We start from the raw sequence: 17,562 nt of genomic DNA, 5'->3' as shown, positions 1-17,562 counted from the left end.
GGGGGGGGGTCGTACCCCCCCCCCCCGTGCCGTCGATGGACGCAAAATGGCCTGTGCCGGCGAGGGTTAAAAATTTCGCTTCGCTTGCGCGGTCCGTTCGCTCGTATATTTCTCCTTCGTTTTAACCCTCGCTCGTATTCGTGTTTGCCAGCGTCTAACGTATATGGGGGGGGGGGGGGTCCGTTGGACTCTACTTGCCGTTTGGCCTCTGATGGAGCTAGAGAAAAAAAACGAGCGCGTTGCCAGCAACGAAAGTAAGCCGATGATACCTAATTTTATGGTCTTATTTATGTCACTGGTTGACCTTCCAGGTCAGGTCAATGACCCAAAAATCGGAAAAATCGGGACTTGCTGGAAGTTCGTAAAGTGAGGTTGAAAACGGGATTTTGTGGGGTGCTGAACGTAGTTCATGCTAGCTTTGATCACATATCTTTGATGTCAACCTCGCCCGCACATCCATTTTCCCATCCTAGAACGCACATGGGGGGTGGCAACCACCCCCCCCCCCCATGTGCGTTCTAGGATGGGAAAATGGCATGTGCGGGCGAGGGTTGACATCAAAGATATGTGATCAAAGCTAGCATGAACTACGTGTTCAGCACCCCACAAAATCCCGTTTTCAACCTCACTTTACGAACTTCCAGCAAGTCCCGATTTTTCCGATTTTTGGGTCATTGACCTGACCTGGAAGGTCAACCAGTGACATAAATAAGACCATAAAATTAGGTATCATCGGCTTACTTTCGTTGCTGGCAACGCGCTCGTTTTTTTTCTCTCTAGCTCCATCAGAGGCCAAACGGCAAGTAGAGTCCAACGGACCCCCCCCCCCCCCATATACGTTGACGCTGGCAAACAAATACGAGCGAGGGTTAAAACGAAGGAGAAATATACGAGCGAACGGACCGCGCAAGCGAAGCGAAATCTTTTTAACCCTCGCCGGCACAGGCCATTTTGCGTCCATCGACGGCACAAGGGGGGGGGGGGTACGACCCCCCCCCCCCTCGCGCAGTGACGTACCCAAGGGGGGGGGGCCCTCAGGCCCCGGTATATTTTTCGAACACTGGATAAAACGTCTTTTACTAGGAAGAAAAAATGATGTCAAAGTTTCATTTATGTGCCCCTGGTTACCCGATGGGCCCCTGCAGTCATCCGAGGGCCCCCGGTTTCCTGGGCCCCTGGTCGCCTAGGGGGCCCCTGGTAGCCGGGGCCTGGTCGCATGGGCCCCTGATTGCCTGGGGTCCCTAGTCGCCTAGGGGGCCCTGGTAGCCGGGGGGCCTGGTCGCATGGGGGCCTCTGGTCGCATGGGCCCCTGATCGCCTGGGGCCCCTAGTCGCCAAGGTAGCGGGGGCCTGGTCGCATGGGGGCCCCTGGTTGCCTGGGACCCCTGAGGGCCCCTGGTTGCCTGGGGCTCCTGTTCGCCTGGGCGGCCTGGGGCCCCGGGTGACCTAAGGGCCCCTTCGGAAGCAGGTGGCCCCCTCCAGGGCGAAATCCTGGGTACGTGCCTGCGGCCTCGCGTTTGCCCCTGATCGAGCTACAGCTTCGCGGAAAAAACGAGCGTGCTGCCCGTCACGAGAGGAAGCCGGTGATATCCAATTTTAAGGTCCTAGGTCATCGGGAGACCTTCCAGGTCAGGTCAATGACCCGAAAATCGGGAAAATCGGGACCTGTTAGAAAGTCGTAAAGTGTGGCTGCTATAGGGTTTTCCGGGGTGCTGATCACGAATATCGTGTTAGTTTTGATCAGAGATTTTGTTTCTAAGCGTTTAAACCAGGTCGGGTCAGGTCAGGTCAGGTCAGGTCAACCGGTAGGGGTCGTGACGGGTATTCGTAATACGTGTCAACCGCCTCTGACAGCTTCGTAACATGTTACGAAGGCAACAAAACTACTTCGTAAATGTACAAATGGTTGCTAAATTCGAAATCAGCTCCAAAAACTAGCCTAGAAACATGTAAAACTCCAAAAAGTGAACCGAGGTCACCAAAGGTCAATGACCTGACCTGACCTTCAGGTGACCTTGACAACCACCCTAATGCATGGGAGGAACATCAAATCACATGTTGGAACGTTTGAAACCACGAAAAGCTTGCAAACGCGCGGCTAAAGCGAGCCGACATACGACGAATTGCGATTCCGGTCAAGCATGGTCTCGGAAAAGAGGTCACAGGTCAAAGGTCATTTGGGTCAGGGTCATGAAATTTTCAGGGTATGGTGTAAAAATAATCAATACGAGAGTACCGAAAGTTTCGTCGCGATCGGCCGCTTTTTACGCGAGTTATTCGCGACAAACCTTAGGGGGGGGGGCATCAACCCCCACCCCCTGTGCCGGCGAGGGTTAAGATAGAAATATCCCTGCACTGTAGACCCATTGGCTAAAACCTCTACTAGAAAGGTTTAGGTCTTTCAAAAGTGCTACTTCAACAAAACAGCTTTCGCGTGACACGTGCCAGTTGCCACGACGATCACCTATGTATGTTATATGTAGATGTATTAAGAGCAATTAATTACGGGGTAGAAGAAATAGGCTTCCCAACAAAAAGGGCGGCAGGTCGATCAGCCCAACCACTGCAACGGTTACTGAGGCATGAAATACATGCCTCTCAAAAGCGTTACAGGCTGGGCCGGGCCGTTATATGTAAATGCTGATATCTTTCCGTTTTCCCATACCTGCTACATTGCATGATTAAATCGAGACATCCAGGCATTTAAACGGCACGTGCACTGTACCACACTTTTCAAAATTTAATGCAATGCTTTAATATTACAAGCCGTGTGGTTCAAGGGGTGTGGTTAAAGGAAAAGGGCCACCTTCGTGAAATATGAAGATATCGTTGTTTTTCATTTTGACATTATTATTTTTCATTTTCTTTTTAAAACTGGTGCCAGAAGTGCACAATTCGCGAAAAAGTATTTAAAACTATTTAACATATTGGTACTATGTTGATACTCTCTACGGCACCTACTGTATGATGGCATAGCGATGACGTCACACTCAAGCCAATCAGCGTTCAGAAGACAGACTCGTCGGATTGTGTCAGATAAGCTGATTGGTTAAAGCTGAGCTGGTTGGAGCTGATTGGTAAAAAACCAAAGCCTCGCCGCGGGTGGCTGTATTGTCGGATAAGAACGCATTCCTGGGATAAGGACGCATTCCTGGCGTATTTTCTTTTAAAATTGCCGATAACTACGAATGGAGGCCGAAATCGGCCGTAAGGAGGTAAACAGACAGGTTTTCGGACACGGGCTACAAGATGGCTATCTCAGTTTCAATCCCCATGTTAAAGGTGGCCCTTTTCCTTTAAACACGTTGAACCACACGGCTGCTGACGTCACTATCATATAGTTGTGAGCTTTTTGGCACCTGTATGGGAAACACCTTCCAGCCCTAAGGCCGGAAATTCAATAAATGTCACCTCGCTTTTTTAGCAAAATCACCTCGGGCCTAACGGCCCTCGGAGTTTTCGCTAAAAAACCTCGGTGACATTTATTGAATCATCCCGGCCCCGGGCAGAAATATATTATCTTCCACTCCTCTGAGAGCTAGAGCTTCGCGGAAAAAACGAGCGTGTTGCCCGTCACGAGAGGAAGCCGATGATACCCAATTTTAACCCTCGCCGGCCCTATTGGTTTTCTACATATCGACACCTTTTTTTAAACCCCACATCTGTTCTCCGGTGAATTTCCGGGGAAGCACGAAAGATCTCTTTTTAGAAGTGTCCAATCGTCCGATCCTGATCAAATTTGTGTGTTCGTAAGCTTGCTCTGGCATTGCTTGATTTGCCAAGACAGACAAACTTAAGAAAAATCGAGTGACTGTACCTTTTTTGAAGGTTTCTAAACAACTTGTCTGAACTTCACGGGAGAACAAATGTGGGGTTAAAAAAAAGGTGTCGATATGCGCCGGCCGAGGGGGGGGGGGACGAGTACGACCCCCCTCGCCGTTTCGCCCCTGGTGGAGCTAGCGCGTCGCGGAAAAAAGGAGCGTGTGCGCCGTTACGAGACGCAGAGATTGGTACCCGATTGTAAGGTCCTAGGTCAACCGGTGACCTCTGAGGTCAGGTCAAATGCCCCAAGGCACGGTTCAGTGTTTGGTGAATAACTTCGCAAAAAACGGCCGCAGAGCCACGATTTTGGCAGCATCGTGTTCGCCTCGCTCAGGCGCGTCGAATGATATACTTTTGTTCGGGTCAGGTCAGCTTAGGGTGTTGACCTCAGGTCAAGGTCAGGTCAGCACCCCCAGGTCACGAAGTTGGTCGAAAGAGGTCATGTCGCATATCATTCGATTCGGCAGGTCTTTCTGAGTCCATTGGTGGCTTTCCCGACTCGCTAGCTCAATTTGATCAAGAGTTATTGACGAAAAAATAATATGACCTTGATGACGTCATAAATGACGTAACGCAAGTTCAACATTGCAAAAGTACGCATCTAACCTTGCAAGGAGCGCATTAAATCACGATTCTGTGTGCTTGAGATAGTTGTAGATCGTTGCCGGCGCCAGAATAGCAGTTTTTTTTTCCCCATTGCATTGACTTATAATGGTGAGGCCACGAAAATGACCTGATCTCATATGACCTTTAGGAAAAATCTGAGATATACAAGTTGTGAGACTCATAATGGATACTAGATCCTGCAAGTTTCATTTCCCTGTGACATCTCCTCTGGCAGTGAGGGCGTTGCGAAGTTGCGACATCTGAAGACCGTGCAGAGGTTCACAAATGCGGTTAGTGTCAAAAGATCCGGCTTGAATCAAAGGTCAGGTATGCCAAGTTTCAGCTCTCTATCGCCAGCGTGTTCGGAGCTATCGCGAAAAAAACCTATGGGGGGGGGGGCGGCACCCGCGCCCCCCCCCCCCCCCCCCCCCCCTCGGCCGGCGAGGGTTAAGGTCCTAGGTCATCGATTGACCTCCTAGGTCAGTCCCTGGGATCAATGACCCAGAAGTCGGGAAAATCGGGACCTATTAGAAAGTCGTTAAGTGTGGCTGCTATGGGGTTTTCCCGGGGTGCCGATCACGAATATCGTGTTAGTTTTGATCACAGATGATGTCATTGGGTATTTAGACCAGGTCGGGTCAGGTCAGGTCAGGTCAACCAGTAGGGGTCGTGACGGGTATTCGTAATACGTGTCAACCGCCTCTGACAGCTTTGTAACATGTTACGGAGGCACCAACACTACTTCGTAAATGTTCAAATGGTTGCTAAATTCGAACTCAGCTCCAAAAACTAGCCTAGAAACATGTAAAACTCGAAAAAGTGGACCGAGGTCACCAAAGGTCAATGGCCTGACCTGAACTTCCGATGACCTTGACACCCACCCTAATGCATGGGAGCAACATCATATCCCATGTTTGAACGCATAAAACCACGAAAAGACTGCAAACGCGCGGCCAATGCGAGCCGACATACGCCGAATCGCGATTCCGGCCCAACATGGTCTCGGAAAGTAGGTCACAGGTCAAAGGTCATTTGGGTCAAGGTCATGAAATTTTCAGGGTAGGTGTAAAATTGATCAATGCGAGGGACTGAAAGTTTCGTCGCGATCGGCCGCTTTATACGCGAGTTATTCGCGAAAAACCTTAGTGGATAGTTGCATACCCCCTCCCCCCCCCCCCCTGTGGCGGCGTCCAGCGAGGGTTAAGCAGTCGAAAAAGCACTTTTGGACAATTGACATGTGAGTGAGACGTGGAAAGGCAGTAAAAACAGCTGCAATGCGTTCAGTTTTACAATAGGCAATCGATTGGGATGCCACATGAGTTTTACCGGTCAGGTCATGAGCTCGACCTTAAAAAATGTTCATCTTTGGAGGTCAAATTACACACCATTCTACACTATTGGACGAGAGAAACATGATGCTAGCCGAGCTGATTGTTTTTAATGCCTATGTACCCACAACAATGACAACAATGCACCGCTGGACTACGCTTCGCTTGCATTCCAGGACCGTAGTGACGTCACAGGAAGGGACGCGGGCGGACCGCTGATGACCCGCCCGCTGTCAAAGGGCGGGCTGGGTTTGACGGGCGCACAATAGCGGCCGCGCGCGTGTTCCTGAAAGCGATAGCGAAGGCACGGGCGCCAGAAGGGTTGGACGCTTTGACCCTCTCCCAGACCTCCCGCTGTTACTGCCAAGGTTACTGCTACTGAGAAGGAAAATAAGTGACGGTGGTATTCACACAGGCTTTTCACTAATTTCTGACGTTTCGCACGTGTCGTCAACAATTCTCGTCCCCTAGAGATACTTGCACGATGCTTGCACGAACACTAAGGTAACCGGCCTGTTAGCTTGAAACGCCGCCAAAAACATAGGTTGCTCCATGGTATAATCTCTTCCATGCATGTGACTGGTCTGGAGCCTTTTCGCATTAGATCAATGCGCGTTTTTATCGATATAGGATCTCCATCGATCTTAGAATTTGGCGAATTTGCGATCTGAATGATGGGGTGGAGCAAGATTAGAATGGGTCTGAGCCAGGACAGTATATAGAATCGGAGTTGAACCCAGAGTCACCAAAATCTTACTAACTCCGACTCCGGAGCAGAATCGACATCGCTAACTGAATGGCTCAAAGTTATACCCGAAGCGGAAGCCAGTCTGCCGAAAAATAGCCGTTTTCACGACGGGCTTTCTGGCGAGTGGACTTATATGGCAGTGTTCGCCATGGGCCGGGCCAGCCAATGGGTCATGGGCTGGGCTGGGCCCTCAAATATAAATAATCGATGGGCTGTGGTGAGTGTGGATGGGCTGGGACAAGGACTGTAAAGTGGACTCAGAGGTTCGCGACTGAGCTAAAAACAAAAACTAGCTTATTACTGTGCAAGACTAAAAAAATGAATGAAAGCATATATGTGCAATGTGCATTGTGCATGCTGCTCCCAAAAGATTGTTTCTTTGCGCCTATGGGTGACATATATATGTAATACCTGTTTGGTGTCCATGATCCATTCATTGTTGACGGGCTGGTCCGGGCTGGACGGACTATGTAGACCGCCTAGTCAAATTATAGGTTGGTGGTAGTTTCGTATAGGCTTGTAAGGTCTGTAGTGTGTACCTGTCTAATATCTATGCTCACGCAGTGTGGCGCATAGAAGCGCTAAAAGGAAGACCAACTTCGTTGATTGTTCTGAGTTACGCCGGCCCCCAGCCTGTTTTTATAGTGGTCTGAACTGTCAAAATGATGCCCCATAGGTCACCCCTGTGTCCCATAGGTCACCCCTGTGTCGCCCGCTCTTAGGTTCGTGAGCGGATGAAAATATGTTGGCATTTGAAAATATGTTTGACTTGTCCGAGCTTTTCGAAACTGAGTGGTGGGTAGATATACGATTTCTGCATAGCCCCTTTTTTGTACGGACAAAAAATAGTTTGTGGTCTTGATCAAGCAGTAAGCTTCCGATGGGGATAGCGAAGACAGTAGGACGTAGGTATAGGTACCTATGCCGGGGTAACCGTCGAATGTCCATTCCCTCGGCTCCAATTCAGTGGGCCGATGATTCCACCTCAGATCTTTAACCCATGAAACAGTCGTTCCCCAGCGAAATTATATTGCATTGTTTCTTCATAAGCCAAATATACAGGTCACGAGAGCTTTACTCGTTGCTTTGGTAGGTACATTGTGCATTTATTACGAACTGGAGGAGAAACGAAGATGTCATGTCTGACAAAGCCTGGTTCGGATAGGGTTGTGATATAAAGCTGTGCGTGATTCCCCCTGCTCCGGACGATGGGTCTCGGGCTCGTCTTCTCCCTGCGCCGTCCTTCCCCCGGTATTCGAAGCCGTGTGACGTTCAGAAGCATCTGGAGTACCAGTGTTTGGTTTGGGTGACCAGTCCGCAGCGGTGCTTGTATTTGGGACACCTGATCTTCCAGTGTGTGTAGGGCTTACAGACGGGCAGGCACATGTATCCCCATTTGGTGGGACAGCACTTCCAGCCCGGCCGGGAGCAGTAGCACTTGCTGGCGCTGGCCGATGTCTTGTAGGTCCGTAGGTAAATTATGTGGTGACGGGGGCACTGCCACGCGCTCGCCGATTCTGCAATTGAGTATTTGCACTAAATTAGTGCTCATATTCACCGAAGTAAACGCACACAGAAACAGAGCTGCACACATTGCTGAGAACATGATTTCTGTTGTTATCACCAGAACTATAATTATACATCACACAAATGAAATTTTACCGACAAAACGACGCTACATACATGAATTATTTGTTTACGCAGTCATCTTTTACAGCGTACCTACAACAACTAACTGCCCATGAAATAACCACACTATATTATAGGTATATACTCACGCAGCGTGGCACATAGAAGTGCCAGCACCGGTAGAAGGAAGACCAACTTCATGGTTGTTTGTTCTGAGCCTCGTCGGCCCCCAGCCTGTTTTTATAGCGGCCTGAACTGTCAAAATGGTGCCCCATAGGTCACCCCTGTGTCGTCCGCTCCTAGAATCGTAAACGCTGAAAAATATGTTGACATTTTAAAATGTGTTTGGCTTGTCCGATTTAAATTTTTGGTAAAACAGGATGGAGAGTTTCCTGTTTTACTGCGCGCTGTCCTTTCAGAAGTGAATCGTCGCTTGGACGGACATTTGCACTTTCAAAATAAGATTCGCTGTGCCCTCGACCAGAGACCAGAAGTTACGGGCCCTTCAGCAAAAAGTGGCTGGTTAGCCGATGTGTTTTTAGCCCACGCCGTCCTGGTGGTCTAAGTTTTTCCGTGGTGTACGAGGGGGGGGATGGCGTCTTCACGCCCCCCGTCTAACTCGGCTCCTGAGGCATTCCATAGAGTAGAATGCCTGAATATTAGGCATTCCACAGACTGCCTACTCAGTCCATAGAATGCCTGGACGACCAGGCATTCTACAGAACGCTTAGGCATTCAAAATGCCTGGTCGTTTAGAGGGATAGCTGGTCGTCCAGGCATTTAAGAGAATGTCTAGGGATTCTATAGAATGTCGAAATTCTACACATTGGCTTGGGGCTATGACATGGAAAGTCTGTGGATGAACTATGCGGCGGTATACATACCCCAAGTCGCGCTGTGCCCAAGTGGCACCGACTCCGGGAACCGCCTGTGGTGTATCGCCGCCTGACGCAGCGGTTTGGCCACGAGAAGAAACAGTCGCGTGCTGACGTCACCGGGGCTCCGGGACCAGTCAAAACAACTGAGAGAGATACTCGGCACGTGCCGGACGGTACGGCGGCAGCTCATACGGCCTCCAGTGGCGCTAGAGTGGAAAATCCACACCGCCAAAGTATACAAGGCAAAACTCGCCGAAACGGATGCTCAGACAACGTACTTACGTCTCACATAGGTGTTTGCAAAATGTGCAAAGGAGTGTGCTCACTGCACTCTCCTAGTAGACCCAAAATGTACGTGCTATGATCCGTAAAAGGCAACTGTGCTTTGATGTGAAATGTGAAGGTCTATATGACATGGGATTTTTAATAGTTTGTGGCTATGGCTTTCTACGGACGGATGTTGTTTCAGCTGCTATTGAGCAAGAGCCGTCCACCCTGTGCAGTGTGCAGTGTGCGCACTGCGCAATTACCCTCAGCCTTTCCTCCCCTCCCCAGAGAGGCTGCAGCGGCAGCGGAAAGGTCGCCGAGCCCACGCCCACCTGGCTGTTACGAAACCCTTGGCAGTCCTCTGGGGTCGCTGCCATCACTGTCACGAGCCATCCATGGGTTTGTCACGGACGTTGACACCCCTGGCCGGAGGAGGGTGGGGGCTCTGAATCATTATCATGACCTATGACTCGGCGGCCAGCGCCGACCACCAAGGGAGGGGGGGGGGAGTGAGGGGACTGGGCTGACCGTGCTTCTATGTAAACAGAAAAAAACGGACGACGCAGATACGTGACATTCGTACTCTACATGTATGTACGGTCTCAGGCGTCCTACCTCATCGGGCGGCGTGCCCTTCCGTCTCGCTGGGAGTCCCAGTGGCTGTTCATATCCTACTTAAGAATTAAGGAATCCCTCTGCAGGCTGCTTCCATCCTCGCCAGTTTTCTTCCATTAGGCAGTCGGTGTGATGTTGGTGATGCTGCTCTGCGAGTGTTAAGAGTCCATGCCCCACACGACTACGTTCGCCAATCGCTACCATTGGTGGACCAGCCATTTGCTCAGAGGCTGATGTGATTCCGACGGTGATGAATGTATGCCATTGACCTTTATAGAGGTCACCGGAGGCTGACGTTCACAGTTGAACCATTCGACAGATCGGAGTGAGCGACGTTTCAGGAAATCTACCCGACAGTGCGAAAACATCTCGTGCCGTCATCCAATATTCCATGAATTTACTCCATGACGTCATTAACTTACCGCCGGTGGCTCCGCAATCGGCCAATCTGGCACAAGATCCGGCAGTGATAGAATAGTTTGATGACAGCTCGGATGACTGTGTCTTTGAATGGGTACCGCAAAATGCAATGCATTTTGATCCGCAAGTGCAACTGAAACTTCTTCGGTGCCCCAGCCGTTTCCGCTGAAGCTTCTGAAGATGGCGATGCTGCTGCCACTGCAGCAGTGTAGCTAGTGGCCAATGATATTTGGCAGCTAATGAGCTGCGTACGCGCCAGCCCGTGCCGTCCCGTCCCTGGCTCCTGCCACCGTCCGTCTCGCCCGCTGTGTTTATATTTCCGCGGCTATATAGAGGGCCGTGGCCGCCGGGGCACACACCAGTCGGTTCGCCGACCTCCAGCGGCGCTCGGTGGCAGCAGTGTGTGTGACTGGACTGCACTGGACTGGACTGACCCTCCCCGGCCCCTCGGAGAGCGATGCGCGCGCTGGTGGCCTGTCTGGCGGTGGCGGCGGCGCTGACGGCGCCGGTCGCCGCGGACAGGTTCCGCACGGTGCTGGTCGGCGGCCAGCCCGACTGGGCCGCGGCCGGCGGCGACCAGGGCTGTGACATCTGCGGCAGCGGCGGGGGTCACTCGGGCGGCGGCGGCGGCTACCGCACCTCCTCCCACAGCAGTCGCTACACGAGTTCCGGCCAGCTGGCGCCGCGCTACCGGCCCGGCCTGCTCGGCCGCAGCGGCGGCGGCCAGCGGCGCACCTACCACTTCTCCAGCGAGGAGTCCGAGTACACGTTCAGCAACGGCACGCACAGCACCACCATCACCAGCAAGCGCTCCAGCGAGGGCGTGCCCCAGTTCCACCTGCGCATGACGCGGCTGGCCGACGGCGCCGTCATCGAGAGCGCCGTGCTCTCGGAGGCCGAGTACCGCCAGCGGCGCGCCAGCCTCGGCCTCACCGGCTCCGACGGCAGCTTCGGGTTCGAGTCGCTGGGCGGCGGAGAGCTGCACGGCCTGAGCTCGCGCCGTCTCTCGGGCGAGGACCTACTGACGGAGATGGAACGGCGGCTGGCGCACCGGCGCGGCGGCCACGGCCGGCACTCGACCACCAGCTTCTCCAGCGAGGAGTCGCACTACTCGTTCAGCAACGGCACGCACACCACCAGCATCACGGGCCGCCGGAACAGCGAGGGCGTGCGCGAGTACGGCCTGGAGCTGATCCGGGACGCGGACGGCACCGTGCTCGACCGCGCCACCATCTCGGAGGCCGAGTACCACCGGCGCCGACAGAGCATGGTCGGCGGGCGCGGCTTCGACGACGTGTTCGACATCCACGGCGTGCGCGGCTCCGGCGCCAGATTCGACTCGCGCTTCGACTCGCGGTCCGACTCGCGGTCTGACTCGCGCTTCGACTCGCGGTCCGACTCGCGGTCGCGGTCCCACTCGGAGTTCGGCTCGGACTCTGCTGAGTCGGAGTACGGCTCGCGGTCGGGCGGCCGGCGGCCGACACACGGCGGGTCCTCCGGGTCCCGCTCCACATCATATTTCCGCGAGGAGCGCACCGAGACGCGCCGCGAGGAGGGCGCCGAGAGCTGCGCCTGCGTGCCCCGCTCGCGATGTCTGTACTCGGACCGGGTGGTCTCGGCGGCCGCGCTGAGCCGCTGCCGGGCCGACGAGGTGTGCTGCCGCGAGCAGCGGCCACTGCTGCCACGGGTGACCACCGACTACCCGCGGCCGGCGCCCACCGAGCCGAGCCGAGTGCGCCGGCCGCAGGCCGAGCCCCAGGTGCGCGAGGAGCCCGCCTGCAACTGCGTGCCGCGCGACACCTGCTCCTACCGCGAGCGCGACTTTTCGCTGGCCGGCCTGCAGAAGTGCCGCCGCCCGATGGTCTGCTGTAAGCGGCAGCTGGTGTCCCAGCCGTACCAGCCGGCCACGGAGCCGGCTCCGCTGCTGCCGACGCCGGCCCCCGTCTCCCGGCACACCACCCCCGACCCGGCCTTCGTGCAGCGCGAGCGCGACCTGTTCCGGGACATTGTGCAGCACGTGGACACGGACGAGCGGGCGCCCGTGCAGCGGCCGGTCGACCTCCGCGGCCTGCAGAGCTCGCTCTCGCGGTACGATGACGCCAGGGACGTCTCCGGCGGCCACCGGCGCTCCGAGGTGAGCCGCACCGAGCACTCGCGCACTGAGACCTCGGGCGCCGCGCCGCTGCCGGCCGTCACCGGCGGCCAGACGAGCAGCACGCGCCACTACAGCTACCGCAGCCGCAGCTCCTCCGGCGAGCAGCTGCCCGAGCCGGCGGACCCGCGCCGGCCGCTCTACCCTGCCGACGGCAGCGCCGGCCACAGCCGCCGCACCCACTCGTACGAGAGGACCAGCTCGGGGTACGGCGGCGCCGGCGCCGACCTGCTGTCCGGCGCCCACGGCTCCGGGTACACGGACAAGGAGGACTCTGCCGAGCAGAGCGGCTCGCGGGTCATCTCCAGCCGCCGACACTACTCAGAGCGGCGCGTCGTCTCCGGAGAGGACAGCGGCGAGCAGGCCACCACGGGCGGCTACCCGCGCTACCCGGACCGGCCGGTCGACCTGCCGGGCCCGCAGCTGGACTCCTCCAGCAGCTCGCGCCACTACTCCTACCGCAGCTCGTCCAGCTCGACCTCGTCCGGCGAGCAGGGCGACGCAGCGCTGCTGGCCGGCGGCGCCGGTCTGCGCGGCCAGCACGGCGCCCGGCCGGAGCTGACCAGCTCCTCCCGGCGCTACTCGGCCCAGCACTCCACCTCGGGCGGCGGCGGCGGCGGCGGCGGCGCGGGCCTGCTGGCCGGCGGAGACGCGGGCCTCTCCGGCGGCGAGTCGGTCACCTCGTCCCGCCACTACTCCGAGCGGCGCGTGGTGTCCGGGGACGCCGACGGCGAACTGGGCCTGTCCGGCGGCGACCTGGGCCTGTCCGGCGGCGACCTGGGCCTGGCGGGCGGCGACCTGGGTCTGTCCGGCGGCTCCTCGGGCGGCTACTCGAGCGGCTCGAGCTACCGGTCCTCGTCCTCCTGGTCCTCCCGCTCTGAGAGCGGCTCCTCGGGAGGACTGGTGCCGGCCGGCGGCGGCTCCCACCAGTACCCAGCCGGCTCCGCGGGCGGCAGCGGCTCCAGCTACCGCTACTCGTCCAGCTCTCACTCCTCGCAGGCGGTGAGTACGAGGCGCCCGAGTCACTGACTCAGCACTCTAAGAAGTATGGCTGGCATTTTGCCATCATGCTCCACAGATATGTTCTTTTGTGTGCTGCTCCCGTACTCCGTAGCAAATACCACTGAGTGATCATCGTTGCTCGTTGGTATGGCACATGAAGCCGCCACTTTGCCAGAGCTTCTTGTATATTCTGACGTCTTCCAGGCCGTCAATCCACCCCCTTACGGTTATCTGTCCGGTCAGGCGCCGCTGGAGTCGGGCTCTAGCTACTGGCGCAGCTACTCGCAGCAGTCGCAGCGTCACCGGCGCGGCTGGACCGACCTGTTCACCGGCCGAGACGAGACGCCGCGCGCCGCCGCCCAGGCCGGCGACAGCTGCGTCTGCGTGCGCTTCGACCGCTGCTCGGACGGCAACCTGCTGCACCACGGCGCCGACCTGCTCGACTTCAGGTGGGGAAAACCTGACCTGTCAGACTTCAGGTGGGTGAAACCTGACCTTCAACACTTCACTGGGTCTCCCTACATCAGCCCGAACAGCATTTACTAATCCGGGCATCCAGACATATAGACCTGCGAGTAGTAGCAGAGATAAGTTCGTAAGAGTAGTAGCAGCAAGTGTTCCTCTACCGTCATCGTTCAGAGTCAAAGTATATTTCGTGTCGTAACTATCCGTGATTATATATGTGTCTCTACTCTCCACTGATTCCTCCCCTCCCGTGTCCATCCTGCAGTATCGGCTCGTTCTGTGTTCTGGGTCCGCACTGACTGTGTTCCGGGTCTGTACTGACTCTGTGTTCCGGGTCTGTACTGACTGTGTCCCGGGTCTGTACTGACGCTGTGTCCGTCCGGCAGTATCGGCTCCCGGAAGCAGTGCTCCGGGTTCCGGGTGTGCTGTGACACGCCGCCGGAGGTGCTCCGTCAGCTGGAGTCCACTCCGGGCCTCCGGCCGGGCGTGGTCACCTCTGTGCCGACCGCCGAACTGGATCTGGCCGGCCGCTCCTCGCCGCTGGCGCCGCACGTCGCCAGCTCCCGGCCCTGCGTGTGCGTCTCCTCGTACCTGTGCCAGGGCGGCCAGATCGGCGCCTCGCAGCAGCTGCTCGTCGACATGCGCCAGGTGTCGCAGACGGGACGCTGCAGCTACGACGGACAGGTGAGGTGACTGGTGACGGGTGAGCTCAGAGGTGACGGGTGAGAGGTGACAGATGGGGTGACAGATGACAGGCGACTTGAGTTTCCGCGGTGAGAAGTGGTTTATAGTAAAGGTGACGTGATAGGTGACAAATGGTTTGAGGTGAAAGGTGAAGTGATATCCAAGCGAGACAATTTTTGTCATATAACTAATGGGCGCTCTGGTAGTTCACCGCCGGTGCTTATCGCAAATTACCGTATACATACGCTCCCTCGCTGTGACCGTTGGACATTTGACGGTCTCTCCTCTGCTGTGCTGTTTTAAGGTGTGTTGCGCGGTGCCATCACACTGTGCTGTCCATTTTCAGGTGTGCTGCGCGGTACCATCACACTGTGCCGTGCTGTTTTCAGGTGTGCTGCGCGGTGCCATCACACTGTGCTGTCCGTTTTCAGGTGTGCTGCGCGGTGCCGTGGGCCCAGGTGCAGCCGACGGCCCCGCCGGCGCCATGCAGCTGTGTGCCCGGAAACCAGTGCCGCCAGCAGGACATCCTCACCCGCTACACCAACGTCAACGCGCCCACCTGTCCCGGCACTCAGGTCAGTGTGGACAGGGCCAGAATCGGGTCCTGTGTGATATACCTGTACCCGCTGAGTACAGGGGAATGGGGTGTCGGTTATAAAGGGGTGTGGGTCAATAAAGAGGGAGGGACTGGTCCATGAAAGGAAGGTCAGTAAATAGGGCTGGGTCATTAAATGGGTCAATAAAAGGGAGCAGGTCAGTGAAAGGTGACAGGTCAATAAGGGGGTGGGCGGGTCAGTAAAAGGGGGACGGGTAAATAAAAGGGGACGAGTCAAGAGGGTCAGTCTTTAAAGAGGTCACCGATCCTCGGAACACTGACTCAGCCCGCTCCGTTCGGGCCGCCACTCTGACCCCCCCCCCCCCCCCCTCTGCAGGTGTGTTGCTCCCGTCCGCAGTCGGGCGGCCCGGCGGTCCGTCCGCCCGCCAGCAGCCTGGACCGTATCGAGTACGACATGTACCGGTTCTGCAAGTCGTACCCGCTGAGCGTCGCCTGCTCCAGCACTCACCAGGTGAGAAACGGGGTGACTCGAGGGGAGAGAAACTCACACTGTAACTCACTGAGTGAGGAACCCGCTGGTACGCAAACGGGGGTCGATGGCTCTCCAGAAAAAAAAAACAATTTTGTTGGTATATTCCATAGGAGATAGTAATGTATTGCTCCTTCCGAGAATGGTTCCTATTTCACTGCTGATAACCTAGCATTTTTTCCAATCCTTTTCAGTTCAACGTGCTGCCGGCTCTCCGTCCTACGCCGTACTTCGACGCTGAGCGAGACGCCAGAGCGCTGAAGTGAGTACGATCGTTTGTTTTTGTTCAGCTGAGAACAGCCGTTACATAATCTGGAAGATCCTATACGAGCAAATATCGTGTTCAATGTTGGGTCCGATTTATACGTAGGCTCCGTGTGACCTAGTCAGGGGCCGCTGAATAAGATTGTATGAAGTGGATGTTAGACGGCAGTGGAGGTTTGTACGTGTGCCGGTCCTGTCGGTACCAGGCCCCGCTCGACCGCCGCAGACGCCTGCCTCTCGTCACAGCCACCGTAAACACTGGCCGACGGAAAACTAGGAATGTTAGGACTGTTCTGATACGGGCACGGTCGGCCCCCGCTGGGAGCTGACCGAGGTGATATCACCGCCGACAATCAGCTGAGCAGAGTCGGGTCACTGCTGACTGTCAGCTGACTGCGATCTGACAGCGAGACAGTCGACTAATATGGTGACATTGCTAACAGTTGACCCGGACTGTGCCGTAGTAAGCTAACCCGTCATGTGTCGCTGTCATCTCGCCCCACCTCTGTTCCCAGCCTCTCAGTATAGCTGATCCCCCGTCTGACACTGAATATTATCTCCCACAGCGACGCGTTCGGCCTGTTCGGAGTCGACGACGACGTCCTGATCGGTATCCTCACCAAGAGGACATTCAAGGAGCGCGCCCTCATCAAGCAGGCCTTCGCGCGGCTCACGGGCTCGGTGAGTAATATATGGGACATGGGTGATATTGTGAGAACGCCCGTGCTGCTGCCATCACTGACAGCAGTACTGGAGTTTCTCACTCTCAACTCTCAGTATCCATTTGGTAGACGTTGAGGGACGCGATTTTAGGTCACCACTGTCAAACACTGGGCTGCTAAAAAGATGGTGAGGTTACCCGGTCCTGCTCCATTTGCTACTGGCGGCTGGGTGACCTAGTTCTGGTTATCAGCTACTGGAGGAGACTGATGGTTCGTCTCTGCTAAACTGCTGGTTCGTGGTATACACCCGGCTGCTCCAGGCTACTGCCGACTCTCGGTGCAGCCCTGGTTCTATTAAACTCGGTGCCTGGCCCGGGTGTCCGACATTTGTCCGGCCCTGAGCTGCTTCACTAAGGCCTGTCCGACATTTGTCCGGCCCTGAGCTGCTTCACTAAGGCCCCGATGTCGTCCAGCGCTGGCCTCGTCCCGTGGCCGTGTTTTCGTCCAGTGCCGCCGGTGGCCGGCTGTTCCAGATCCGCTGGCCCCGGTCCGGCGGCGGCCCCTGGCTGCGGCCGGCCGAGGTCGGCCGTGTGTTTACAGTGGGGAGACGGGTCCCAGGCGCCGGCGTCGGGCCGCGCGGTCACACGGTTCGTCGGAAGGGCATCTCAGGCTCAAAGAAACGATATATACCATTCGAAAGCTGACGGTGAGCTGAATCCAAAAATGTAATTTTTATCAAAATCGATCGATGGCCTTTTTTGAAAATTGCGTTTTTGTAAAAACTTTATAATTTTTTATTCAACGGGCTGTCCCGGACATTCTTGAAAACATAAACATGTATTTTTTAGTTCCAGTAAAAGCTGAACGCCTAAAGAACAATATTTAGCGAAGCAATATTTCCAAACATTAATATGCGTCTCCCACAGCCGACAATAA

The 17,562-nt window shown here is 55.7% G+C and overlaps 1 protein-coding gene and 1 long non-coding RNA gene across 2 annotated transcripts; one reads left to right on the top strand and one right to left on the bottom strand.

Moving 5' to 3' along the window:
• Positions 1-7,515: 7,515 nt before the first annotated feature.
• Positions 7,516-8,446, bottom strand: LOC122374157. Its single transcript, XR_006255165.1, has 2 exons — positions 8,282-8,446; positions 7,516-8,020 (listed from the first exon to the last, which is right to left on the bottom strand). It is a non-coding gene; the product is annotated as an uncharacterized LOC122374157 (long non-coding RNA).
• Positions 8,447-10,133: 1,687 nt separating this feature from the next.
• Positions 10,134-17,207, top strand: LOC122374165 (the record flags this gene model as incomplete). The annotated part of the gene is made up of 8 exons (XM_043352763.1): positions 10,134-13,466; positions 13,710-13,915; positions 14,318-14,615; positions 15,047-15,190; positions 15,548-15,682; positions 15,895-15,962; positions 16,531-16,645; positions 17,100-17,207. Coding segments are annotated over exons 1-8 (3,771 nt in total), but the record flags the coding sequence as incomplete, so codon positions are not given.
• Between the last annotated feature and the right edge of the window lie 355 nt (positions 17,208-17,562).

Source organism: Amphibalanus amphitrite, unplaced genomic scaffold (genome assembly GCF_019059575.1).
Source record: "Amphibalanus amphitrite isolate SeventyFive unplaced genomic scaffold, NRLGWU_Aamphi_draft 001614F_arrow, whole genome shotgun sequence".
In the NCBI taxonomy this organism is placed as follows: Eukaryota; Metazoa; Arthropoda; class Thecostraca; order Balanomorpha; family Balanidae; genus Amphibalanus; species Amphibalanus amphitrite.
The sequence above is the reverse complement of the archived record's forward strand: the minus strand, read 5'-3'. Positions and strand labels throughout refer to the sequence as shown.